Below are 22,610 nucleotides of genomic sequence, written 5' to 3'. Positions count from 1 at the left end.
AATTGACATATTGTGGTGTGGTGCAGTTTATCATGTGTGTGACAATCATGTCATTTGGTGTGACGTTCACAATTTTGAAAAAAACCCCAGCTTTGTTAGTGATAAATCATGAAAATATCAATAGAACACAAGGGAATTAGTATCAGCAAGACTCTCAAGCATTTTCTTACAGTTGTCAAAAGGTTTACCAGAATTAATCTAAAGTATCTTGAAATATTGAGGAGTGATGTCCTCCTTTACATGATGGTATAGAAAAATAAACCAAAATATACAAAATTCTCACAAGGAAATGTTAAATATCAAAGCAGTAATGATTAAAATGTTTGATGAATTGAATTAGAAAAAATATAAGTACTCCATTTTCATTTTATATGAAATAACTTTCACGTCACACCGCATGACAGTTTAAGGCACAGATATAGCGAATTCATGAAAAAAATGCATATTTCAACACTAATCTAAAAGAACACATATATATTTGGAAAGTTAAGAGTTATAACAACACAAAAAAATAATTTTCAGGGATAATATTTGAAGTTTTTGAAAAAATACTTTTTTTTGGCTTATTCGTCAACCACCCATATATATATATATATATATATATATATATATATATATCTCATTCAAAAAGGTGTACTTGAAAACAGGGTTTTGTTTCTGTAAATCATATTTGTTTGTATCTGTAACCGTAGTTTTGTAAACTTGTACATAGCAGTAGCTATTAAATATTTAGCTGTATGAAAGTGAGCTTGCAAGTGTCTGAATGCACAGACTTGTAAAACGGAGTTTGCACACATGTAGAAGTTTACGAAACTAAGCTTACAGATAAATGCTTGTACTTAAAAGTTTGCAAAACTATAGTTACAGGTACAAATATAAATGCACAGCTTTACAAAACTATGGTTACAGATACAAAACCCTGTTTTCAAGCACTCCTTTCTGAATGATACAATATTCCATAAAAAAGGTGCAACCAAATCATGTGCTGGTGCAACCAACTTTCTCAGTTGTCGCACCAGTGGACAAGTTAGTCTGGAGCCTGTGCAAGACATTTTTGACAGACCTTCTAAAGCTGTATTTCCACACTTATTTTTATCCTGTCACTTAACTTAAACTTAAACAAATGAACACAGGCAGACCACGGTGTTAATTTTGAACACGTCTGCTCTTGTTCTCTATCTTAGATGGACACGGAGAATCAGTTCTGCAGTCCAACTGAAATGGAGACAGTTGTCAACAGTGAGAGGGTAAGTTGAATGTAATGTAGACATTTGATGGACATTTGTTTTTTTAAATACTTTTAAGATAAATACATATGATTCTGAAATGTCTTGCTGCTCAAACTGTCTGGTAACAATAAAAGTTACAATAAAAACATTCCAACAGTGTCAGAAACATAGCCTGGTGTGTGCAACTGTCTCCCCCTTGGACAAGTGTCTCCAGTGTGTGGGACCTGTGTCCTCCCTCAAGTGGCTTGGCTATAAATGCAGAGGTGAGATATTAAATGAATTGGCTCTGTCTGGTGAAAGGTAGTAGGTGTATGTGCTGTGTTCTGTGGTACGATTAACCACTCTATTAACACCTATGGAGAATGATCCTGGTACAGCATAGGCTACTGTACCTACTATTGTTTCAGTTTAACTATGGTGTCATTATCAAATTGAAGACAGCTACCGTACTTCACTTTCAGTTTAACCCTTGTACTGTCTCCGGGTCAAAATGACCTAATTCTCCTTTTCCTTCCTTCCTTCCTTCCTTCCTTCCTTCCTTCCTTCCTTCCTTCCTTCCTTCCTTCCTTCCTTCCTTCCTTCCTTCCTTTTTTCCTTCCTTTCCTTCCTTCCTTTTTTCCTTCCTTCCTTCTTTCCCCCTGCTCTTTCCTTCCTTCCTTCCTTCCTTCCTTTTTCCCTTCCTTCTTTCCTTCCTCCCTTCCTTTTTCCCTTTCTTCCTTCTTTCCCCCTGCTCTCTCCTTCCTTCCTTCCTCCTTTCCTTCCTTCCTTCCATCCTTCTTTTCTCCCTTCCTTCCTCCTTTCTTTCCTTTTCATTCTTCCTTCCTCCCTTCTTTCCTCCCTTCTTCTCTTCCTCCTTCCTTGACCCGAACACAGCACAAGGACAAGGACTCACTAGAGTGAGATTGATTGCAGTGTGTGTCATATATGTCATCTAATTCAGATTACATAAAGATGTTTCATTCTGCCTTATTGGCACTGACCAGTTCTGCGAGGGTCGTACTGTAGGTTTTCCTCAATCCACCTTGTTCTCCACTTGGATGTGCGAACATTTACATCAATAAGTGTCAGTCAGTACGTTTACATGCAGCAAAGAGATGGGATTTCTTTTTTCTTTTTTTTTTTTTTTTTTTAACCTTGTCTGCACACATGTTATTGATTGATACCATGACGGTAGAAACCAAAAGTGTATATATGTGCATTATTACTATATGTAATATATACATATATATACGCACACATATGCGTACACATACATAAATATACACATACAAACCCAGTGTTTTTTTTTTTTTTTTTTTTTTTTTTTTTTTGGGGGGGAGGGGGTGGGGGGGGGGGGGTGACGACATCCACTGCCAATCCAGGAAGCAGGAACACACGGAGACACACGTCAAGCACTGGAAATCTGCAACAAAAAACCACAAACAAAGCACGAAACCGGCACGGAGCCATCCAAAACACGAACAGCAATCGACCTAAATCTTGAGATCTGATCGCAGTCTGAGCTAAGCTATCGCTACTGCTACCTAAACCCAAAAACTAGAGAGCCAGCATGCAGGTGAACAAGCCAGTGTGTATGTCTATGTGTGTGTGTGTGTATGTGTATGTCTATGTGTGTGTGTGTGTATGTATATGATCATGCATGTGTGTGTGTGTGTGTGTGTGTGTGTGTGTGTGTGTGTGTGTGTGTGTGTGTATGCATGTGACTAAATGACTGTGTGTGTGTATGCATGTGACTAAGTGTGTGTGTGTGTGTGTGTGTGTGTGTGTGTGTGTGTGTGTGTGTGTGTGTGTGTGTGTGTGTGTGTGTGTGCGTGTGTGTGTGTGTGTGTGTGTGTGTAAACCAAACAAAGCTCCACCTGAAGTGTATCTATAGTGGGGGAGGGGGGGGAGCAACCCCGCCACCCGCGAGACCAGAGGCCGACAAGGAAGAGCCCGGAACCCATGCCACCGGCAACCCCACAGAGGGGAGAAGTAGGAGGGAGGCAACCCACCGCCTGCGAGGCCCCCCCCCCACCCGGCGGTGGCCGAGGGGGCCCGCGGGCGGGGCCCCCACGGCGCGGAAAGAAGCAGCCAGGGACCGCGACCCAGGCAATCCCCGGCCACCCGGTCCGGGCCGGACACGCGGCCAGGAGGCCCTCACCCTTCAGGCCAACGACCCCCACCCGGCAGGGGGCCAGCCTGCCCGGAGAGACAGAGCCGCCCCGGCCGCCGACGCGGGCAGGCGCACCCGTCCCCCACGAAAGTGGCCCTCCAAGACCAGAGGGGCGCCCCGCCGTAGAGGCAGCGGGGGGGACCGGAGACGGGCCCGGAGAGAGGGAACCCCCCAACAAGGCGACACCCGCGCAGGCCCGACAACGGAGGGCCCCAGACCCAGGCATCCCATTCATTCATCCATTCACCTAGGGCTGGGCGATATGGCCTTTTATTAATATCTCGATATTTTTAGGCCATGTCACGATACACGATATATATCTCGATATCTTGCCTTAGCCTTGAATTAACACTTTGATGCATACAATCACACCAGTATGATGATTCTATATCTACATTAAAACATTCTTGTTCATACTGCATTAATATATGCTTATTTTAAACTTTCATACAAAAAGGGGGAATAAGTCAAATTTACCAAAACTGTATTTATTAAACAGTTACTAAGCAGTGAGTGGCACAAACATAAAAAGTGTCATTTCAAAACAGAAAGTGCACGTTGCATCTCTCTGACTCCCCGTCTGAAGAACATCTGCTAAGAACATGTTCTGGTCCTGGTTTTACCAGGATGACCAGGTTTCACCTGGTTTTACCAGGATGAGCTACTCTGAGCAGCAGGGGCCCCTTACAGCACCTTTATATTCAGACTAATGTAGGTGTAGGGAGTGCAATGTTTCATCCTCTCCTCCCTTAATTTGCATCACTTTCACTTATTGTTAGAAATATGACGTCATATAGTCTTGTTTGACTTTGTTTCAATGATAGTGATTCATTTCATGTGGCCACATTTAAGCAACAGTATGGTAGGTGACGTTTTCTCAGTTCTGGAAGAGAAAAGCCTGAATTATGGTTCCGCGTTAAATAGACGCAGAACCTACGCCGTAGGTTACGCGGCGACGCGCACCCACGCGTATGCTCTGCGTTGGTGTAACGCGGGACCATAAATCCGCCTAAAGGCTCGGCTACGCGTGTCGCGCTGAGCCGGTCCTCGGCTCGGAGAGAGCCGTGCACGTCGTGCGAGGAGAAAACATCCCCTCCCGTCTTTACTAAGCCGGTTAGCTTTGAAAAGAGTCCGCCGCGCGTAGCAACCGCGCAGATGAGCTCACGGCGCAAACAGGCCGAGTTTAGGAAAGTTAAAGTAAAGTTAAAGCGGGGAAGTAAGCGGCGGACCGGACAGCAGCGCCGACACCTGCAGCTGGTCGGGGGCCAATGATAATGCACGCACGACAGCACGTGACTGACATGTGTGACAGGGTGCGCTTGTTTTATGTCTCAGAGAAGGAGAGACGAGACGAGAGAGCGAGAAAAGCCTGTAATTTAATGCCCGCGGCTAAAAGCAAAATGCGTGAAAATTTATATTCGAATATGCACGATAGAGTTATTTTGTACATCGCCAAGAGTAGAAGCCGAGATACATCGGCTATCCTCGATATATCGCCCAGCCCTACATTCACCTATCCGATACCTATACTAATAATAATATAATATACTATACATAATAATAATAATAATACTAATAATAATACTAATAATAATGATAATAATAATAATAACCATCTTTGTATAATATAATATTGATAAATTATTAAGTTTTTGATGTCCTGCCAATGGAGGCTCAAATCCTCCATGGCAGGACCCTTCCATACCGCATTCTCACCGACACAGACATACAATCACGCACCGTTTCCCCCTCCCCGGGGGGATCCAGCACCGCCAGAAGGCACCCCAGGCTGCACGGCGGGCCCCGCCAGGCCCGGGTAACCCGACCCACCCGTCCCAGGCCCAGGCCGGTGAGGGAACGCGGGTGATGTGGGACCCCCTCCCGCCCCTTGTGTTGAGTGCATGTGATTAATGCCATAAAAACAGGGAGGAGGGAGGGCCAAGTATCGATTGACACAGACCCCCCCCCCTCCCGAACTACGTGTCCTTGTCAAATGTATTTATTAAGTGTTGAATGTGCAGTGTCTATTTTGCTGTTAAAACCGTGAGGCGGGGAGTGCCAGGCCCCGCGGGACAGTGCCCCCCACGACCCGGACCCCCCGCCTTTCGCCTATGTGCGTATGAATCGTGTAGGGGGGGCAAGAGGGGGAGCGGAGGCCGAAGCCAGGAAGCAGGACCAGCAAAGCCGGCCCTGATAAGACACCCGCGTCCCAGAGATGGGATTTCTGATCGTATCAGATAACGACATGGAGAAGACCGGATCACTGGTCTGAGTTTACATGCTGTTCAGAGATCGGATAAATGACCAGAGCATGACTGACTCCGTGACGCTAGGTGGCGCTGTAACCATGGTAACCATTTCAACAAAGATCCACCTCCAGTTGACCTCCACTTAACAACAACAAGAAAAGACGTCGTACGACGACCGGGTCTGATTTGTTGTTCCGAGTTTGTTCCCTTTGCTGCCACTAACCTTGCGAGAGGCACAAAAGCCACAATAACCCTTTTTAAAAATTATTATATTATAAAACGGGAAATTTACCGGAAAATACTAATACAGGAGGACGGCGGGAAAGAGGGGTAAAATACGGTAGTTTCCCAGCAAAAACGGGAGACTGGACTTGAGTGGAAACAAGTCACAAGTTTTCTACTGGACAATTGTGTCGTTATTAGGGAAAGAGGACTGGACTTGAGACACAAGTTAGGAGGGCCAGCCAGGTTCTTTCCTCTCTTTTATTGTTCAACTGTTGCACTGTAGGTGTTTGGAAATTAAAAATAAATAAATAGTGGAAGTGATATATATGTAAATATTGTCCTTTACTGAATTAAATGGTTGCTAATCAATAATTCTGCCAATTAATTAGCCTGCCTGAGTTTTACCTGCCCTTATAACCAGTACTCGAGTTGTAAAAAAGATAAATCAGGGGGGATGGTGGATTTTATCATATGGGGACAGATAATTTGTGCTGATTATAAATATAATATATTACAAATAATAGCACTGACCAAAACACCTGCAGAAATACTGCAGGAATGACATAGCAGCAGTTAAATGCAGCCTTCTGTAAGCTTTAAATATCCACTGGGCTTACATCAAATACATCAAAACACAACAATAAAAAACAGTTTCTGAACTTATCAATATGACTCTGTCCTTCACAGGATAAGTAAAATGGATCACTGCAAAAACTCAAAATCTTAACTAGAATATTTGGCTTATTTCTAGTTAAAATGTCTCATTTTAGTAAAACAAATCTCATTACACTTAAAACAAGACTCATCACTGGAAAAAACAACAATTTTCACCTGTTTCAAGTAGATTTTCACTTGAAATAAGTAGAAAAATCTGCCAGTGGAACAAGATTTTTTTGCTTGTAATAAGAAGATAAATCTTGTCCCACTGGCAGATTTTCCTACTTATTTCAAGTGAAAATTTACCTGAAACAGGTGAAAATTGTCACATTTTTCTGGTGTTATTTTTCTGGTGATGACTCTAAATGTTGAAATAGCAGTAAAACCACATTCATTGATGAAATGACATAAGTTTTCAGTTGTAAGAGCTTCCTTCATCTTTTTTGCTGTAACACACACTTGTATTTCATGCCACGAATAAAGTCATTTCATTTGTAGTTATGCGTTTCACTTTTATTACAAACAAAGAGCTAAATATTAGTGTTGGTGTGTTACATTTATTATGAACAGATACAAAATGGTATACAAATCTTAAACAAAATATCAACATGTACAAATTTGAAAAAGGTTTACAAATTTTAAACATTTGTATGTGCAAATTGTAGAGGTATCAAAAGCTGAACTAAAAGGAAATATCTTCCCATGTGTAGAGGTTGCGGTAGACAGGCTTGTGGTTGGAGGTGATTGGCCGTGAGGGGCTGGATGGCGACATCGCCTCTTTGCCCCTGCCGCCTCCAACGAGGTCTCTGGGCACTTGTCTCTGAAGACAGAATTGGTGTAAAACTTATTACATGTCCTAACGTGGGCATATGTTTAAACATAAAGAAGCATTGGTTGTTGCAGCCAGCATATTGCAGAACTTACCTGGTAACTCAGAGTTCCTCTGCAGCGGGGAACTGCTCTACCATCGCTGCTGTTGACTCTCCCCCATCTCTGTTGCTGCTTCTGCAGAGGGTTACAAAAATGAAAAATGATTTATAGCTTATTCATTTTATGTCAGACATATGGATTTATTTTGTCTAGTTGTCAGAATAATCACATTATTGGTTCCATCTTATGTTATTTGCAAATATAATCATGACTACTTTCATTAAACTGTGTTTTAGGTACTTTGATTTATAAACAGTCACACCGGGTTCATTTTGACCCAGGAAAACAGCTGTGATTGGTTTTAAATCAGTATTCTGATTAAACCTGATCAGTGTGTTATAATATAAACGTATTTTCATTAAAGTCAGACAATAATGCCCAAAAAAGTACTGTAAAGTTGGAACGCAGTTGGATAATAACACATTTAACACAGAATTAGGTTATAATTTATCACTCACTCATCTCACTCATCTTCTCCCGCTTTATCCGTTACCGGGTCGCGGGGGCAGCAGCCTCAGCAGGGATGCCCAGACTTCCTTCACCCCAGACACTTCCTCCAGCTCCTCCGGGGGGAGTCCGAGGCGTTCCCAGGCCAGCCGAGAGACATAGTCTCTCCAGCGTGTCCTGGGTCTTACCCGGGGTCTCCTCCCGGTGGGACATGCCTGGAACACCTCCCTAGGGAGGTGTCCAGGAGGCATCCGGTACAGATGCCCAAGCCACCTCAGCTGACTCCTCTCAATGTGGAGGAGCAGCGGCTCGACTCCGAGCTCCTCCCGGGTGACCGAACTCCTCACCCTATCTCTAAGGGAGCGTCCAGTCACCCTGCGGAGGAAACTCATCTCGGCCGCTTGTATCCGCGATCTTGTCCTTTCGGTCACTACCCAAAGTTCATGACCATAGGTGAGGGTAGGTGCGTAGATTGACCGGTAAATCGAGAACTTCGCCTTTCGACTCAGCTCCCTCTTCACCACGACGGTCCGGTACATCGACCGCATTACTGCGGACGCTGCACCGATCCGTCTGTCAATCTCCCGCTCCATTGTTCCCTCACTCGTGAACAAGATCCCGAGATACTTGAACTCCTCCACCTGAGGCAGGACTTCTCCACCCACCCGGAGAAGGCACGTCACCCTTTTCCGGTCGAGAACCATGGCCTCGGTCTTGGAGGTGCTGATTCTCATCCCTGCCGCGTCGCACTCGGCCGCAAACCGCCCCAGCACATGCTGGAGTTGGGTTATAATTTATGTAATGTGTTATTGGTAGTGAAACATAACATGAGCATAAGTTACATTGAATAACCCCTCACCCCCGCACGCTTGAGGGCTAAATTAAATGTACAAGTAAATCGTTATTTAGCAGACGCTTTTATCCAAAGCGACGTGCATAACATTACAGAACATACAGAACAAAACATTCTTTGAACAAAGGCAACAAGTTAGCAACTCACGTTATTTTGATCTGCTCCAGTGACTCCATCCCCGTCCTCCTTTCACTTCCGGGTGAACCCCCCCCAGAGGAAATTCTCGAGCATGTGCAGACTGCAATATCCGATCCCCCGTATACATGGCGTTAACAACCCGATTGGGAACCGGTTATCTAGGTGCTGCAACCTGATTACTAAATGTCAGACATAAGTCCGAAGTAGATCGGGTTCAGGTGTTTACATGCAGTTTAAAAGTCCGAACGATGTCTTATACGATCAGAAACCCGATTAAACTGCTGCATGTAAACGTAGTGAGTGAGTCGGTGAGGTGCTCAAACTTGCAATCTTTCACTTTGTTTTTTAAATCAGTCACATATGCATCAACAGTCTCTGATATTCCTTGCACTTGAATAAAGAACAGGTGCCTCAAATACGTCACATTTTTCCTTGGCTCACAATGTTGGCAGAGTTCTTTCAATGTATCATAGTCATCTACGTCTTCATTGAAGTCAAAAGTGTTATATACCTTTAATTGCTTCATCAGGGCTCCAGACTAACTTTTTTCACTAGGAGCACAGTAGCCCCTAACTGAACATTTTTAGGGGCACAATCAGAAATTTTAGGAGCGCACATCATTTATTTACATGCTAACCAAATTTTTACATTTCTATTACATTTCAGTGTATTAGTAATACGTATTTCATAATAGATTAATGAATTCGGGGATTAAAGCAAAAAAAATATTTTTGACTGAAAAATTTTTCAGGCCAGTTCATGTTCCCCCGCCATCTATGCGCTGCAGCACACTTTAAGAACGGCCCCTTTTTTGCCGTGCGGTCGTTTCCCAAAGGTTTCAAGTAAAAAAGTTAAATGCTGTATTAGCCCTTCTGTTTTCTGTTTTTTATCCCCATTTGATTCAATCCGATCCGAAATTAATGTGGGTTAGTGTTATTAAAAATGTTTTTTGAGCTGTTTCCTGAATTATACGACTGTAAAATAACTAGTGAAATAATAATTTCACAATCATTATTGTGAAATAACTAAAAAATAAATAACTCAAATGGGTCTTTCAATATCCATTTAAAGTGCAAAAAAGAAGGAAATATCAATAGCTCATGCAGTAAACAAATAATTTTAGCTTGTCTAATTTATTCTGTCACCAGACACACAGCTTGCCATGAAGCATCAGGGATTTTTCAGGTATGTCAAACTGTATGTCCAATAACAGAAGAAACCAAACAAGCTAGTAAATATAGATAATATGAACTTCATTGAACTTATATAACATTTTGAAATTTAAGCTGAAATATCCAAAACACTGAACACTGGTTTTGCACGGGTGGGGGTGTGTCTGAGTGTGTCCTTGTCTGTGTGTAACGTGCCTGGCGATTCAATGATCTGCAAGTTTTGCCCGCACACAGTTGACTGGACACGAAAAAATACATGCGAAAAAAGATCATGTACTTTAACGGCGACGTCTGTAGTAGGTGTAATAATCATAATTTTGTATTACAGTACGACGTGCTCTCCTCGCGTGGAGCAAGAGCAAGGTCCGTTTCTTAACGCAGCTTGTTGTCTGAGTGAGCGGAGATTAACGCACATGGCAGCATAAACACAGGCTCAAACAGCAAGTAACTTCCAGCATTAACAGTGCTGCTCAGCCCGCTGTCTGTACGGAGTAAACTTTGGTTCTGCATTTTCTGCGCTGGTTTCTCAGGCGGCCGCTTCCACATGTTTGTTTTGTTCACGAGGGCAGCGGAGGCGGGCGGGGTAAAGAAGCGCAGTGTCCCCGGCTCTTAGTGACCCTTTTTTCAGCATTTTTTCAAAAGAAAACTTGATTTAGTTCGAGTTTTAAAAATTTGCGCTTTGTTAACGCTACCTCTGCTCTTTGACGCCGTGTTCATTGTTTGATAGTTTGACACCACGCGCATATGTGAATTAAATGACGTGACTACTGGTCCCCCAGTCTCTGACAAGTCGTCTGCCCTGAGGGACGGGGGCGAACCCGCCCTCCTCTGTTTCTGATTGGCTGATACCAAGGCTCTGGCTAGCTTTATTGGTTTACAACAGCGTCAGTTTAATGTCCAACATGATTTAATTGGATAGTCTAACGGCTGATTTATGGTTCCGCGTTACACCAACACAAACCAACGCGTTGGTGTAACGCTGGCAAAAAACACTGGCAAATTTACTGGTCGCACGTGTGCGAGTGGACATGAAATTCAGTCGCACATACTCAAATTTTGGTCGCAAAATGCGAGCATTTGGTCGCAGTCTGGAGGCCTGCTTCATCCCTGGCCACATGTAGGAACGTGGCTCTTTTCACTGAATCAGACTTTCCGTCGATTCCGCTGGCGACAAGAAACAGTTCAAATCTCTGGATCCAGACTCCAATTTTCTGCTAGATTTCCTACAGTCACAGTGCCACCCAGTGTTTCCGCTAGAAAAAATTGGCACCGGACAATGTGACCGGCAGGGTTTCAATTTACCGGACAAATGTTTGAAATTCCGGTCACATAGGCTATATGAATTTATTGAGGTTAGAAATAAATCATATGCAGTAGTACGATATCAATGCAAGTAATTTAATAGTATTTTTATTTAAAAGCAGGGTATTTAAAATAAAATAAGTCCCGTCAATTGACTCGCGAGCGTAACTTCAAAAAATAAATAAATATTGCAGAAGCTTGCGCGTAACCTACGGCGTAAGGTACGCGGCGACGCGTACTCTACGCCGTAGGCTCTGCGTCGGTGCAACGCGGAACCATAAATCAACGCACAGGTGGATGTCGGCGCCGCAGCTCCGCTTCCTCCCGGCTCCCGGCACCGAGGCTCGGCGTGTCCCCGGGCCGGGGCTCGGCGTGTCCCTCCGCGGTACTCCCGGGGACTCTAGTCCCGCAGCACCAGTGAGTATTTTCACCGGACATTTTGACCGGAGAGATTATAAAATACCGGACTTCGGCATATTTTACCGGACAAAGTCCGGCAATTACCGGACAACGGAAACCCTGGTGCCACCTAATGATCACACAGAGTAATGCACTTGTTTTCAATTATACTACATAGCTGAAGGGGAAGACCGAAGGTTCAGGACAAACTTTAAACCTCACAAATACGACCAAATAATCAACAGTGGGAAACACTTTTGACTTGTTAAAGTCCTATCTTTTTGTCCCTTTTTGTAATTCCAGAACTCTCACAAGAAAATGTTTGTAAGGTGGAGGAGGACGGGGTTTTCAGTGACCAGCACCTGGATAACCTGGAGAGGAGCTGCAGCCCGGACCAGGAGGAACCAGGGCATCCACAGACTACAGAACTGGAGGAAGACTCCAGCGGTCAGGAGATGAAGCACGAGGACGTAGAGGTGGATGTCTCATTGGTCAATGTCGCTGATGTGAAAGTTGAAAATGGTGAACCAGGACCAAACTGTGGCCAGCTGCTGTTGCACACTTCTCCTGAAGCTCAAAACAAAGATGAGGAAGGGACTGAAAGTTTACGCTCAGACTCCAGTAAAACTGCAGATCCGGAGCCAATGAGACGACACGGTGACCACGAGGATGCTGCTGTCCCGTCAGACAGCAACTGTAAATCAAAGCTGACCAGGACCCACACGGGGAAGAAGGTATTTTCTTGCAGCACTTGCAGGAAAGAGTTTAGTAAAAGTAGTATTTTAATGGATCACATAAAGATCCACACTGGCGAAAGGCCGTACTTGTGCAACACCTGCGGAAAATCGTTTACTAAATCATCAGCTCTTAAACGCCACATAACCACGCACACGGGCGAGAAGCTCTACGTCTGCAAAACATGTGGAAAAAGTTACAGGCAAAATTCCAACCTGGTGGTTCACTCGAGGACCCACACTGGCGAAAGGCTGTACCTGTGCAACACCTGCAGCAAAACCTTTACTAATTTATCAGATCTTAAACGCCACATAACCACGCACACGGGCGAGAAGCTCTACGTCTGCAAAACATGTGGAAAAAGTTACAGGCAAAATTCCAACCTGGTGGCTCACTCGAGAATCCACACCGGTGAAAGGCTGTTCGTGTGCAACACCTGTGGAAAAACCTTTACTAAATCATCAAATCTTAAAAGCCACATAATCACGCACACGGGCGAGAAGGCCTACATCTGCAAAACATGTGGAAAAAGTTACAAAGATTGTTCCAACCTGGTGATTCACTCGAGGATCCACACCGGTGAAAGGCCGTTCGTGTGCAACACCTGCGGAAAAACCTTTATTAAATCATCACATCTTAAAAGCCACATATCCACACACACGGGCGAGAAGCCCTACATCTGCAAAACATGTGGAAAAAGTTACAGGCTACGTTCCCAACTGGTGATTCACTCGAGGATCCACACCGGCGAAAGGCCGTACCTGTGCAACACCTGCGGAAAAACCTTTACTCAATCATCACATCTTAAAAGCCACATAACCACGCACACGGGCGAGCAGCCATACTTGTGCAACACGTGCAACAAAGGTTTTAGCCGCAGAATTGATTTGCTGAGTCACATGACAAATCACCCGGAGGAGAAGTCTGGTGACTCGTGACAAATGAAGCTCATGTTGTCGTCCTCCGGGGGCAGCTGTCCACTCCTGTCTGACCCACAGAAGAAGAACCCGCAGAAGTCCAACCACCACCTCCTGTGGCTGATGAGCCTAATCCCCTCCCCACAAGGGTTGCAGGTTCAACCCGGATTTATGCTTCTCCGTCAACTTGACGCAGAGGGAACGATGTGGTTGTGTACTTTTTTTTTTTAATTCTGCATTGAGTTTGTTTGAATCCCTGTTCCTTCTTAAAATCATATTTTTTGTTGCTGTTTGTAACTTGCCGTCTCTACGGTGCAAATAAAGAGCTGTTAGTATTTGCTGAAGTTTCTTTAAACGTTTATTTCGTTCATCTACAATGCCTCTCTCACATGTCCTTTTTCTCTTTATCGGTTTATACTTCATTCACATTCTCTTTGTAAAGTTAATCTGCACTAACCTCTGAGCGGAGTAGATGGAGAGAGTTTAACAACATGGAGCATGTTGTTAAACTCTCTCCATCTACTCCGTTCTGAGGTTAGTCCAAGTGTTATATATTTACGTGTTAGGTTTTTACAACATTCCTATGAAAAACATGAAGAAACTTCAGAGAAACGAGGACAAAAGAAGAAACGCAACCATCAACACGTCAGAAACAGAACAGCCAACCATCAGTCACCATTTTATAAACTTTAATGTCTGCAGCATTAAACAAAAAACCTTGAAGATTTCAGAAGTCAGTGCAGTCAGATACGGTTTGCTTTTATTTCCTCTTTAAAATGTTTTTATTGATTTAGATCAAACATTTGGTTTTCAAATGAATGAGGAAATGAGTGTGATGTGGGATACACATCACGATACTTGATTCAAGATACAATACGATATTGCAGTATCCAAATTTACATATTTTGATGTTATACATAGTACGCTGAAAACTGTAAAAGGCTTTATGCATTTTAAAATCTGAGCTGCACATACATCAGATTATGATGATAATTCATGCGACATGGGAAGTCAAAACAATGCAACTCAAATGATCCATGATGTGTTATTGTAACTATATAAACTCAAGTTACAACATATTTGTGTACGTTTTTCACATTATTTACATAATATGAAATTAACAATATTATTGAATCACATGTATAAAACCAAGTTCTAGCTGATGTTGAGAGCCGTGTTGAAGCTGCAGATCTGCAGGTTGGAGAGCAGGAAGAAGAGGGAGGATCATCGGGATCAGATTCCAGGAAGAGGACAGACTTTGGATTTAACCCTTTTATATCAGACATCTGTTTAGAAGTAAATGTCTTTTTACCTCAACCCCATATTTAGTCAGAAATAATCATGAAAAATGTAATTAAGTTTTCATTTTAGATGGATGACTTATTATATTGTTTATCATTTTGGAATATTACACTCTCCATATGTAGAAAGAGCAGCAGTGCCCCCTGGTGGTGACTTATAAAAGCTCAACATAAACCCAAGAGTGACCAATCTATCGTAATAATAATCATAAAAACACAAAAAATACTTTACACTGCAAAAACTCAAAATCTTAACAATAATATTCATCTTATTTGTAGTTAAATGCCTCATTTTTGGTCAAAAAAATCTCATTACACTTAAAACAAGACTCATCACTGGAAAAAACAACAAGTTTCACCTGTTTCAAGTAGATTTTCACTTAAAATAAGGAGAAAAGACTGTCCCACTGGCAGATTTTTCTACTTATTTCAAGTGAAAATTTACTTGAAACAGGTGAAAATTGTCAAATAACAAGTTATCTTTCTTGTAATTACCCTTGTTTTAAGTGTAATGAGATTTTTTGACAAAAAATTATACATTTTAATTAGAAATAAGACAAATATTCCTGGTGGTAGTAGTAGTAGTAGTAGTAGTGTTTATTGCGAATATGAATCATATAAAAAAAGAAAGAAATAAGACAATCGTCTTAACATGAGATATAACAAAATACATATTCGAAAGGGAGTGAGAAGAAGTAAAACTTATAAACAGAGCCGGATTAACGCAAAGGCAAACTAGGCATGTGCCTAGTGGCCCAGACAGAGGGACCAAAAAAATAAATAAAATTTTTTGTCCACAAGGGCCCACACATGCCCCCCCCCCCCCTCCCCCCCCAGTAACCTATGAAACACTGATTATGCATACATAATACACAATATTCATACTAATGAATCCAAATTCAAACAGAGCCACCAGTCAACATAAACCCAAGAGTGACCAATCTATCGTAATAATAATCATAAATAATCAAATAAATAAATAAATAAATCACTTTGATAATTCCCTTTGCCCCTTCCCTTCTTAAAAATGGTTTGGTCCACCCAGCTCCGTGCCAGTGAGCAGCGCGCTGCACGAACGTGAGAGCACAGCTGGACTAGATGTACAGTAGCTAGATGGTGGAAAGCTGTCATGCCCCCCAAAAAGCACAAATCCGGGCACCAGAAAAGGTTAGAAAAGGAGGCCCGAAATAAGAGCAGCAGAGCAGGAGCCCAGGACATAAAACTGTTATTCTCCAAGAATGGTGAGAGCAAAAGTGGGCTAGAGTGTGCAATGCAGTTGAAACCAGGTCCGGTTCTACGAGGGTGCATAAGCATTGCACCCTCAGTTTATGTGTTTGCATGCTCAGTTGAAAAGACGAAAAGAAAACTGACAAATGCACGCGCGTTAAGTCTGATTTATGGTTCCGCGTTAAATCGACGCCGTAGCCTACGGCGTAGGTTTCGCGGCGACGCGCACCGTACGTTCGCGTCCCTGCGTTTCCTACGCCGTAAGCGCTGCGTTGGTGTAACGCGGAACCATAAATCGGCCAGTGTCCGTCACTGATCTGCGTCCAGCAGTTTCGCTGCTCTCTGCTGCTCCGTTAAAGGAGCTTGCGGCTGCTTTTAAGAAATGAGACTCTCTAGCGCCACCCTTCACCATGACGGCCGTTGGGGGTACTGCAGCCAACGGTGAAGCCGGCAGAACGGGGAGAACGTGCATGCAGCGTCATGTGACGTCACATCCGCAGCCCAGCGCGGGAAAATCGGGACTGAATTGCAGCACATTTTGCAAAAAAAAAAAAACAGCCTCAAGCTCCTTTAACACAAAGTAACGATGGACATTCAGAAGTGGTTCAAGCAACTTTACAGGACTGTCTCAGAAAATTAGAATATTGTGACAAAGTCCTTTATTTTCTGTAATGCAATTTAAAAAAAAAAAAAAAAAAAAAAAAAAAAAATGCCATACATTCTGTATTCATTACAAATCAACTAAAATATTGCACGCTTTTATTATTTTAATATTTATGATTATGGCTTACAGTTTAAGATTAAGATTCCCAGAATATTCTAATTTTTTGAGATAGGATATTTGAGTTTTCTTAAGCTGTAAGCCATGATCATCAATATTGAAATAATAAAAGGCTTGCAATATTTCAGTTGATTTGTAATGAATCCAGAATGTATGACATTTTTGCATTACAGAAAATAAAAGGACTTTATCACAATATTCTAATTTTCTGAGAGAGTCCTGTATATTTATGGTTATATTTATTTTTGTTATTGACTGGACCAGTCATGAATAAAAAAAACAACATCCACTGCCAATCCAGGAAGCAGGAACACACGGAGGCACACGTACTGCAAATTTTATTGGTCTTTGTAGATTTGACTTCTTATTTAACTATTCAATTTAATCAACACAATTAATTAAGATTTTCTGCAAAGTGTGTTGGACCAAAGCTGGCAGAAAAATGTGTGATCCTGGATCAGCTGATGGATGGAAGGAAACATTAATAAGTAGAAATCCAGATTCAATGTTTCTCAGCTGTGGAGGAGAGAGAAATCATAGATATTGTAAGTAAATGTAAAAACAAGGTGTCAACTGACTGTGGTGATATGACAATAGTCAAAAAGGTTATTGATGGATTGTTAACTGACATACAGCTGTAATCAGTCACTCAGAACTGTGACATTTCCAAAAAAAAAAAAAAAACTGCAAAAGTCATCCCACTGTACAGAACTGGAGACAGACACCAATTCACTAATTACAGGCCTGATTCTTTACTCCCAACATTTTCTAAGATCTTAGAAAAAGTATTTATTTACAGGTTGGACAAATTAATGCCAATCAAAAGGCCACGCCCCTAATTACGCATTAAACTTCTTGCTTTATATAATTCCAACCTGCCACAATACGAGGAAAAAGAGGCTTCAAACCCCTGCAGAAAACCTGTGGGTGATTCATGCATGAATGAACCGTCATTCTGAGTTTGGGGGTTAGTTTGGGATCTTTATTCCCTCTAGTGGTTAAATGTTGGAAACTGCAGCTTTAAATGAGTCTTTTATATCTATATATTTCACACCAAAATCATGTTAATTGATCCTCATTTCCTTCCCTGTGTTCCCTCTGGTCGTACCATCTGAAGTTTAACTTCCCTCTGACTTAACTTACTTTTTTATTTTAATGCCAAACGGTGACTCATGAGTCCTGCATGTGCACGTCAAAAATAAATCCACCGACTGGAAGCGCTGAACTAAACTAAGTTTGATATTTAAATGTTTTGATGTCTCAAAGACTTACCATGTGTATTATTTTGAGTCCCATTGCAATAAAAGTTTCTTAACAACACAAATGTTTTATGACAAATAATAAAGTACACATGAATTAAAAAAAAATATTTTATTTATTGATATTAACAATCAGAAGCTTATCATATAAATTGCGTCAGCTCTCCTTGTGTCGGAAAAACTAAAACTCTAAACCAGGGGTCGGCAACCCAAAATGTTGAAAGAGCCATATTTGACCAAAAACACAAAAAACAAATATGGTCTGGAGCCGCAAAAAATGAAAAGTCTTGTATCTGCCTTAGAATGAAGGCAACACATGCTGTGTGTAGTTGGGGAAGATTTTTTTTTTCATTATGCACTTCGAGAAAAAAGTCGAAATATCGAGAAAAAAGTTAAAATTTTCAAGAAAAAAGTCGAAATGTCGAGAAAAAGTCAAAATTTCGAGAATACAAAGGAAAGGAAAAAGAAAGAAAAAATGGAAAATAGAAGAAAAAAGAAAAAAGAAGAAAAAAAGAGAAAAACGAAAAAAAGACAAAAAAATACAAAAAAGAAGAAAAAAGGAAAAAAGAAGAAAAAAGGGAAAAAAAAGGTCAAACATTTTTTTTAAAGCTCCAGGAGCCACTAGGCGGCGCTAAGGGGCCGCGGGTTGCCGAACCCTGGTCTAAACCTTCTTGCTTGTGTTGTTTTCTCAAATCTAAGTCACTTTGGATAAAAGCGTCTGCTAAATGACAGAAGTCGTAGTAAACCAGTGATGAAAACAATGTTGTATGCATTTTGTTCTAATTATTTTTGTTGGTAAATGAAAAATACTTACTGTAACTGCGAGAAGGAACTATCCGTAGAACCGTGAGCTTTACCGGAAATCCAGATTGTAACACCCGGCGGAAGGTTGGAAGTTTGGAGCGAACGGAACACGTGAGCAGTGATTCCTTTGACGAGGACGGTTCTGTTGTTTCCTTTCTTTTTCCTCTTCAACAATAGCCCCTTTCACACAGAGATTCCGCAATATTGGTGTAAAGAAGTCCTGCCAATACGCCGCCTTTGTTGGTTCACACAGAACCATACAACGCCGGCATAACGCCGCTCCCGTCTGTAAATTCACACAGCATGCCGGCGTTCCGCAATCAGAGGCGTGACGACAGCGTCAGTCCGACCGTCATGTCAGCGGCATGCCGGCAGTGTCATTCACACAGACCCCGTTTCGTCTCTGTGACGGCTCTGTGACTACCTCCGCTGCCGGCTTATTGGTGGGGCCACTTGACCCCCCCATTCCGCCTCCGTGACTTTCACACAGAACAGCGAGGCGGCTTAAAGGCGCAACGTTCCCGCATCGAACTGGCTGTGTGAAAGGGGCTAGTAGCAGGTTCAACCCGGATTTATGCTTCTCCGTCAACTTGACGCAGAGGGAACGATGTGGTCGTGTACTTTTTTTTTAAAGTTCTGTATTGAGTTTGTTTGTATCCCTGTTCCTTCTTAAAATCGTATTATTTGTTGCTGTTGGTAACTTGCCATCTCCACGGTGCAAATAAAGAGCTGTTAGTGTGTGCTGAAGGTTCTTTAAACGTGACAGTTTATTTCGTTCATCTACAAAGCCTCTCTCACACGTCCTTTTTCCCGTCTGTTTCTTCTTCACTCACATTCTCTTTGTAAAGTTAATCTGCAGCTCCATGTTGTTAAACTCTCTCCATCTACTCCGTTCAGAGGTTAGTCCAAGTTGGATATATTTACGTGTTCAGTTTTTACAACGTTCCTCTGAAAAACATGAAGAAACTTCAGAGAAACGAGGACAAAAGAAGAAACGCAACCATCAACAGGTCAGAAACAGAACAGCCAACCATCTGTCACCATTTTATAAACTTTAATGTCTGCAGCATTAAACAAAAAACCTTGAAGATTTCAGAAGTCAGTGCAGTCAGATACGGTTTGCTTTTATTTCCCTTTTAAAATGTTTTTATTGATTTAGAAAACAAGAACATTTGGTTTTCAAATGAATGAGGAAATGAGTGTGATGTGGGAAACACATCACGATACTTGAGTCACGATACAATACGATATTGCGGTATCCAAATTTTGCGATATATTGCGATGTTATACATAGTTTGCTGAAAACTGTAAAAGGCTTTATGTATTTTAAAATCTGAGCTGCACGTACATCAGATTATCGTTTAATTCATGGGACAAACTAAGCAATTCAAATGATCCATGCTGTGTTATTGTAACTATACAAGCTAAAGTTACAACATATTTATGTATGTTTTTCATATTATTTACATAATATGAAATTAACAATATTATTTAATCACATGTATAAAATCAAGTTGTACTAGATTTACAACTCGTCTGACACATGATTTATTATAAAGCTGATGTTGAGATCCGTGTTGAAGCTGCAGATCTGCAGGTTGGAGAGCAGGAAGAAGAGGGAGGATCATCGGGATCAGATTCCAGGAAGAGGACACACTTTGGATTTAACCCTTTTATATCAGACATCCGTTTAGGAGTAAATGTCTTTTTACCTCAACTCATATTTAGTCAGAAATAATCATGAAAATGTAATTAAGTTTTCGTTTTAGATGGATGAATCATTTTATTGTTTATAATTCTGGAATATGTGGAAATATTAGAAATATCTCCATATGTGGAAAGAGCAGCAGTGCCCCCTGGTGGTGAGTTATAAAAGCTCAACATAAACCCAAGAGTGAACAATCTATCGTAATAATAAAAACAAAAAAGACTTTACACTGCAAAAACTCAAAATCTTAACAAGAATATTTGTTTTATTTCCAGTTAAAATGTCTCATTTTTGGTAAAAAAAAAAATCTCATTACACTTAAAACAAGACTCATCATTGGAAAAAAACAACAAATTTCACCTATTTCAAGTAGATTTTCACTTAAAATAAGTATAAAATAAGTACAAAAAACTGCCAGTGGAACAAGATTTTTTTGCTTGTAATGAGAAGATAAATCTTGTCCCACTGGCAGATTTTTCGACTTATTTCAAGTGAAAATGTACTTGAAACAGGTGAAAATTGTCAAATAAGTTATTTTTCTGGTAATGACTCTTGTTTTAAGTGTAATGAGATTTTCTGACTAAAAATGAGACATTTTAACTAGAAATAAGACAAATATTCTTGTTAAGATATTGAGTTTTTGCAGTGTAGTTCAGCAACAAGAGGAAAGTTGACGCAGATTATTGGTACAGCGTGATCAGTACAACCAGCATTTAGCTCAGAAAACAATGTCGGACAGGGGTGGGCAATTCCGGTCCTCGAGGGCTGGTGTCCTGCATGTTTTAGATGTTTCCCTGCTTTAACACACCTGATTCTAATTAATCATTGTCATCAGCTTGTCATCCAGGGCTGCACAATTCTGTTAATGACACAGTCACTTGTATCACGGTGCAATGAAGCAGGGAAACATCTAAAACCTGCAGGACACCGGCCCTCCAGGACCGGAATTGCCCACCCCTGATGTAGGAGCTCTCCAAGGTTCTGATGGATCTCTCCGGGGTTCTGATGGAGCTCTCCAGGGTTCTGATGGAGCTCTCCAGGGTTCTGATGGAGCTCTCCGGGGTTCTGATGGAGCTCTCCAGGGTTCTGATGGAGCTCTCCAGGGTTCTGATGGAGCTCTCCAGGGTTCTGATGGAGCTCTCCAGGGTTCTGATGGAGCTCTCCAGGGTTCTGATGGAGCTCTCCAGGGTTCTGACAGTCTCATGAAGGGGGTGGGAGACATTGTCCATGATGGAGGACAGCTTAGCCACCATCCTCCTCTCCCCCACCACCTCCACCGGGTCCAGACTGCAGCTCAGGACAGAGCCGGCTTTCCTCACCACCTTGTCCAGTCTCTTCCTCTCTGCTGCAGTGATGCTGCTGCTCCAGCAGACACACCATAAAAGATGGCCGACGCCACCACAGAGTCATAGAAGGTCCTCAGGAGGCCGTCCCTCACTCCGAAGGACCTCAGTCTGCGCAGCAGGTGGAGTCGGCTTTGGCCCTTCTTGTAGAGAGCCTGAGTGTTAACAGGTCGTTTAGTAAGGATAAAAGCGTCTGCTAAATGACAGAAGTAGGAGTAAACCAGTGATGAAAAAAATGTTGTATGCATTTTGTTCTAATTATTTTCGTTGGTAAATTAAATAATTACTGTAACTGTGAGAAGGAACTATCCGTAGAACCGTGAGCTCTACCGGAACTCCAGATTGTAACACCCGGCGGAAGGTCGGACGTTTTGAGCGAACGGAACACGTGAGCAGTGATTCCCATCCTGCTAAAGCCATCCTGGAGGACTGTTGGGAACATAATAAATCAAATATTATGAGTTTTGGGTGGGTAGGAAACATAAAAGCAGTACAAGCAGGTTTAGGTCATATACACTTCAGTCCGACAGTCCCATATTCATGTACTCCTCCCTGGGTATTCATAGAACCGTCAGTAAACTTTGACATACAGCAACAATTGAAGAAAAGGAAGAGGCAGATTTCCGAGGGAAGGGTAGCTGAAAGTTATCTGGAACAACACTTTTCAGACAAAATATAAATCTTCACTGATGGGTCAAAGGACCCTGATACTGGAAGAACAGGAGCTGCAGTTTTCATTCCACACTACAAAACACATATCAAGAAAAGAACCACAGACCATT

At 42.0% G+C, this 22,610-nt stretch overlaps 1 protein-coding gene across 1 annotated transcript; it reads left to right on the top strand.

The window, feature by feature from the left end:
- Positions 1-12,556: 12,556 nt before the first annotated feature.
- On the top strand, positions 12,557-13,749 carry LOC133440460 (zinc finger protein 585B-like; the record flags this gene model as incomplete). Its single annotated transcript, XM_061717719.1, has 1 exon — positions 12,557-13,749. A coding segment is annotated over one exon (870 nt), but the record flags the coding sequence as incomplete, so codon positions are not given.
- Positions 13,750-22,610: the final 8,861 nt, after the last annotated feature.

This window comes from Cololabis saira, chromosome 3 (assembly GCF_033807715.1).
Source record: "Cololabis saira isolate AMF1-May2022 chromosome 3, fColSai1.1, whole genome shotgun sequence".
Taxonomy (NCBI): domain Eukaryota; kingdom Metazoa; phylum Chordata; class Actinopteri; order Beloniformes; family Belonidae; genus Cololabis; species Cololabis saira.
This window is presented reverse-complemented; position numbering and strand designations above follow the sequence as displayed.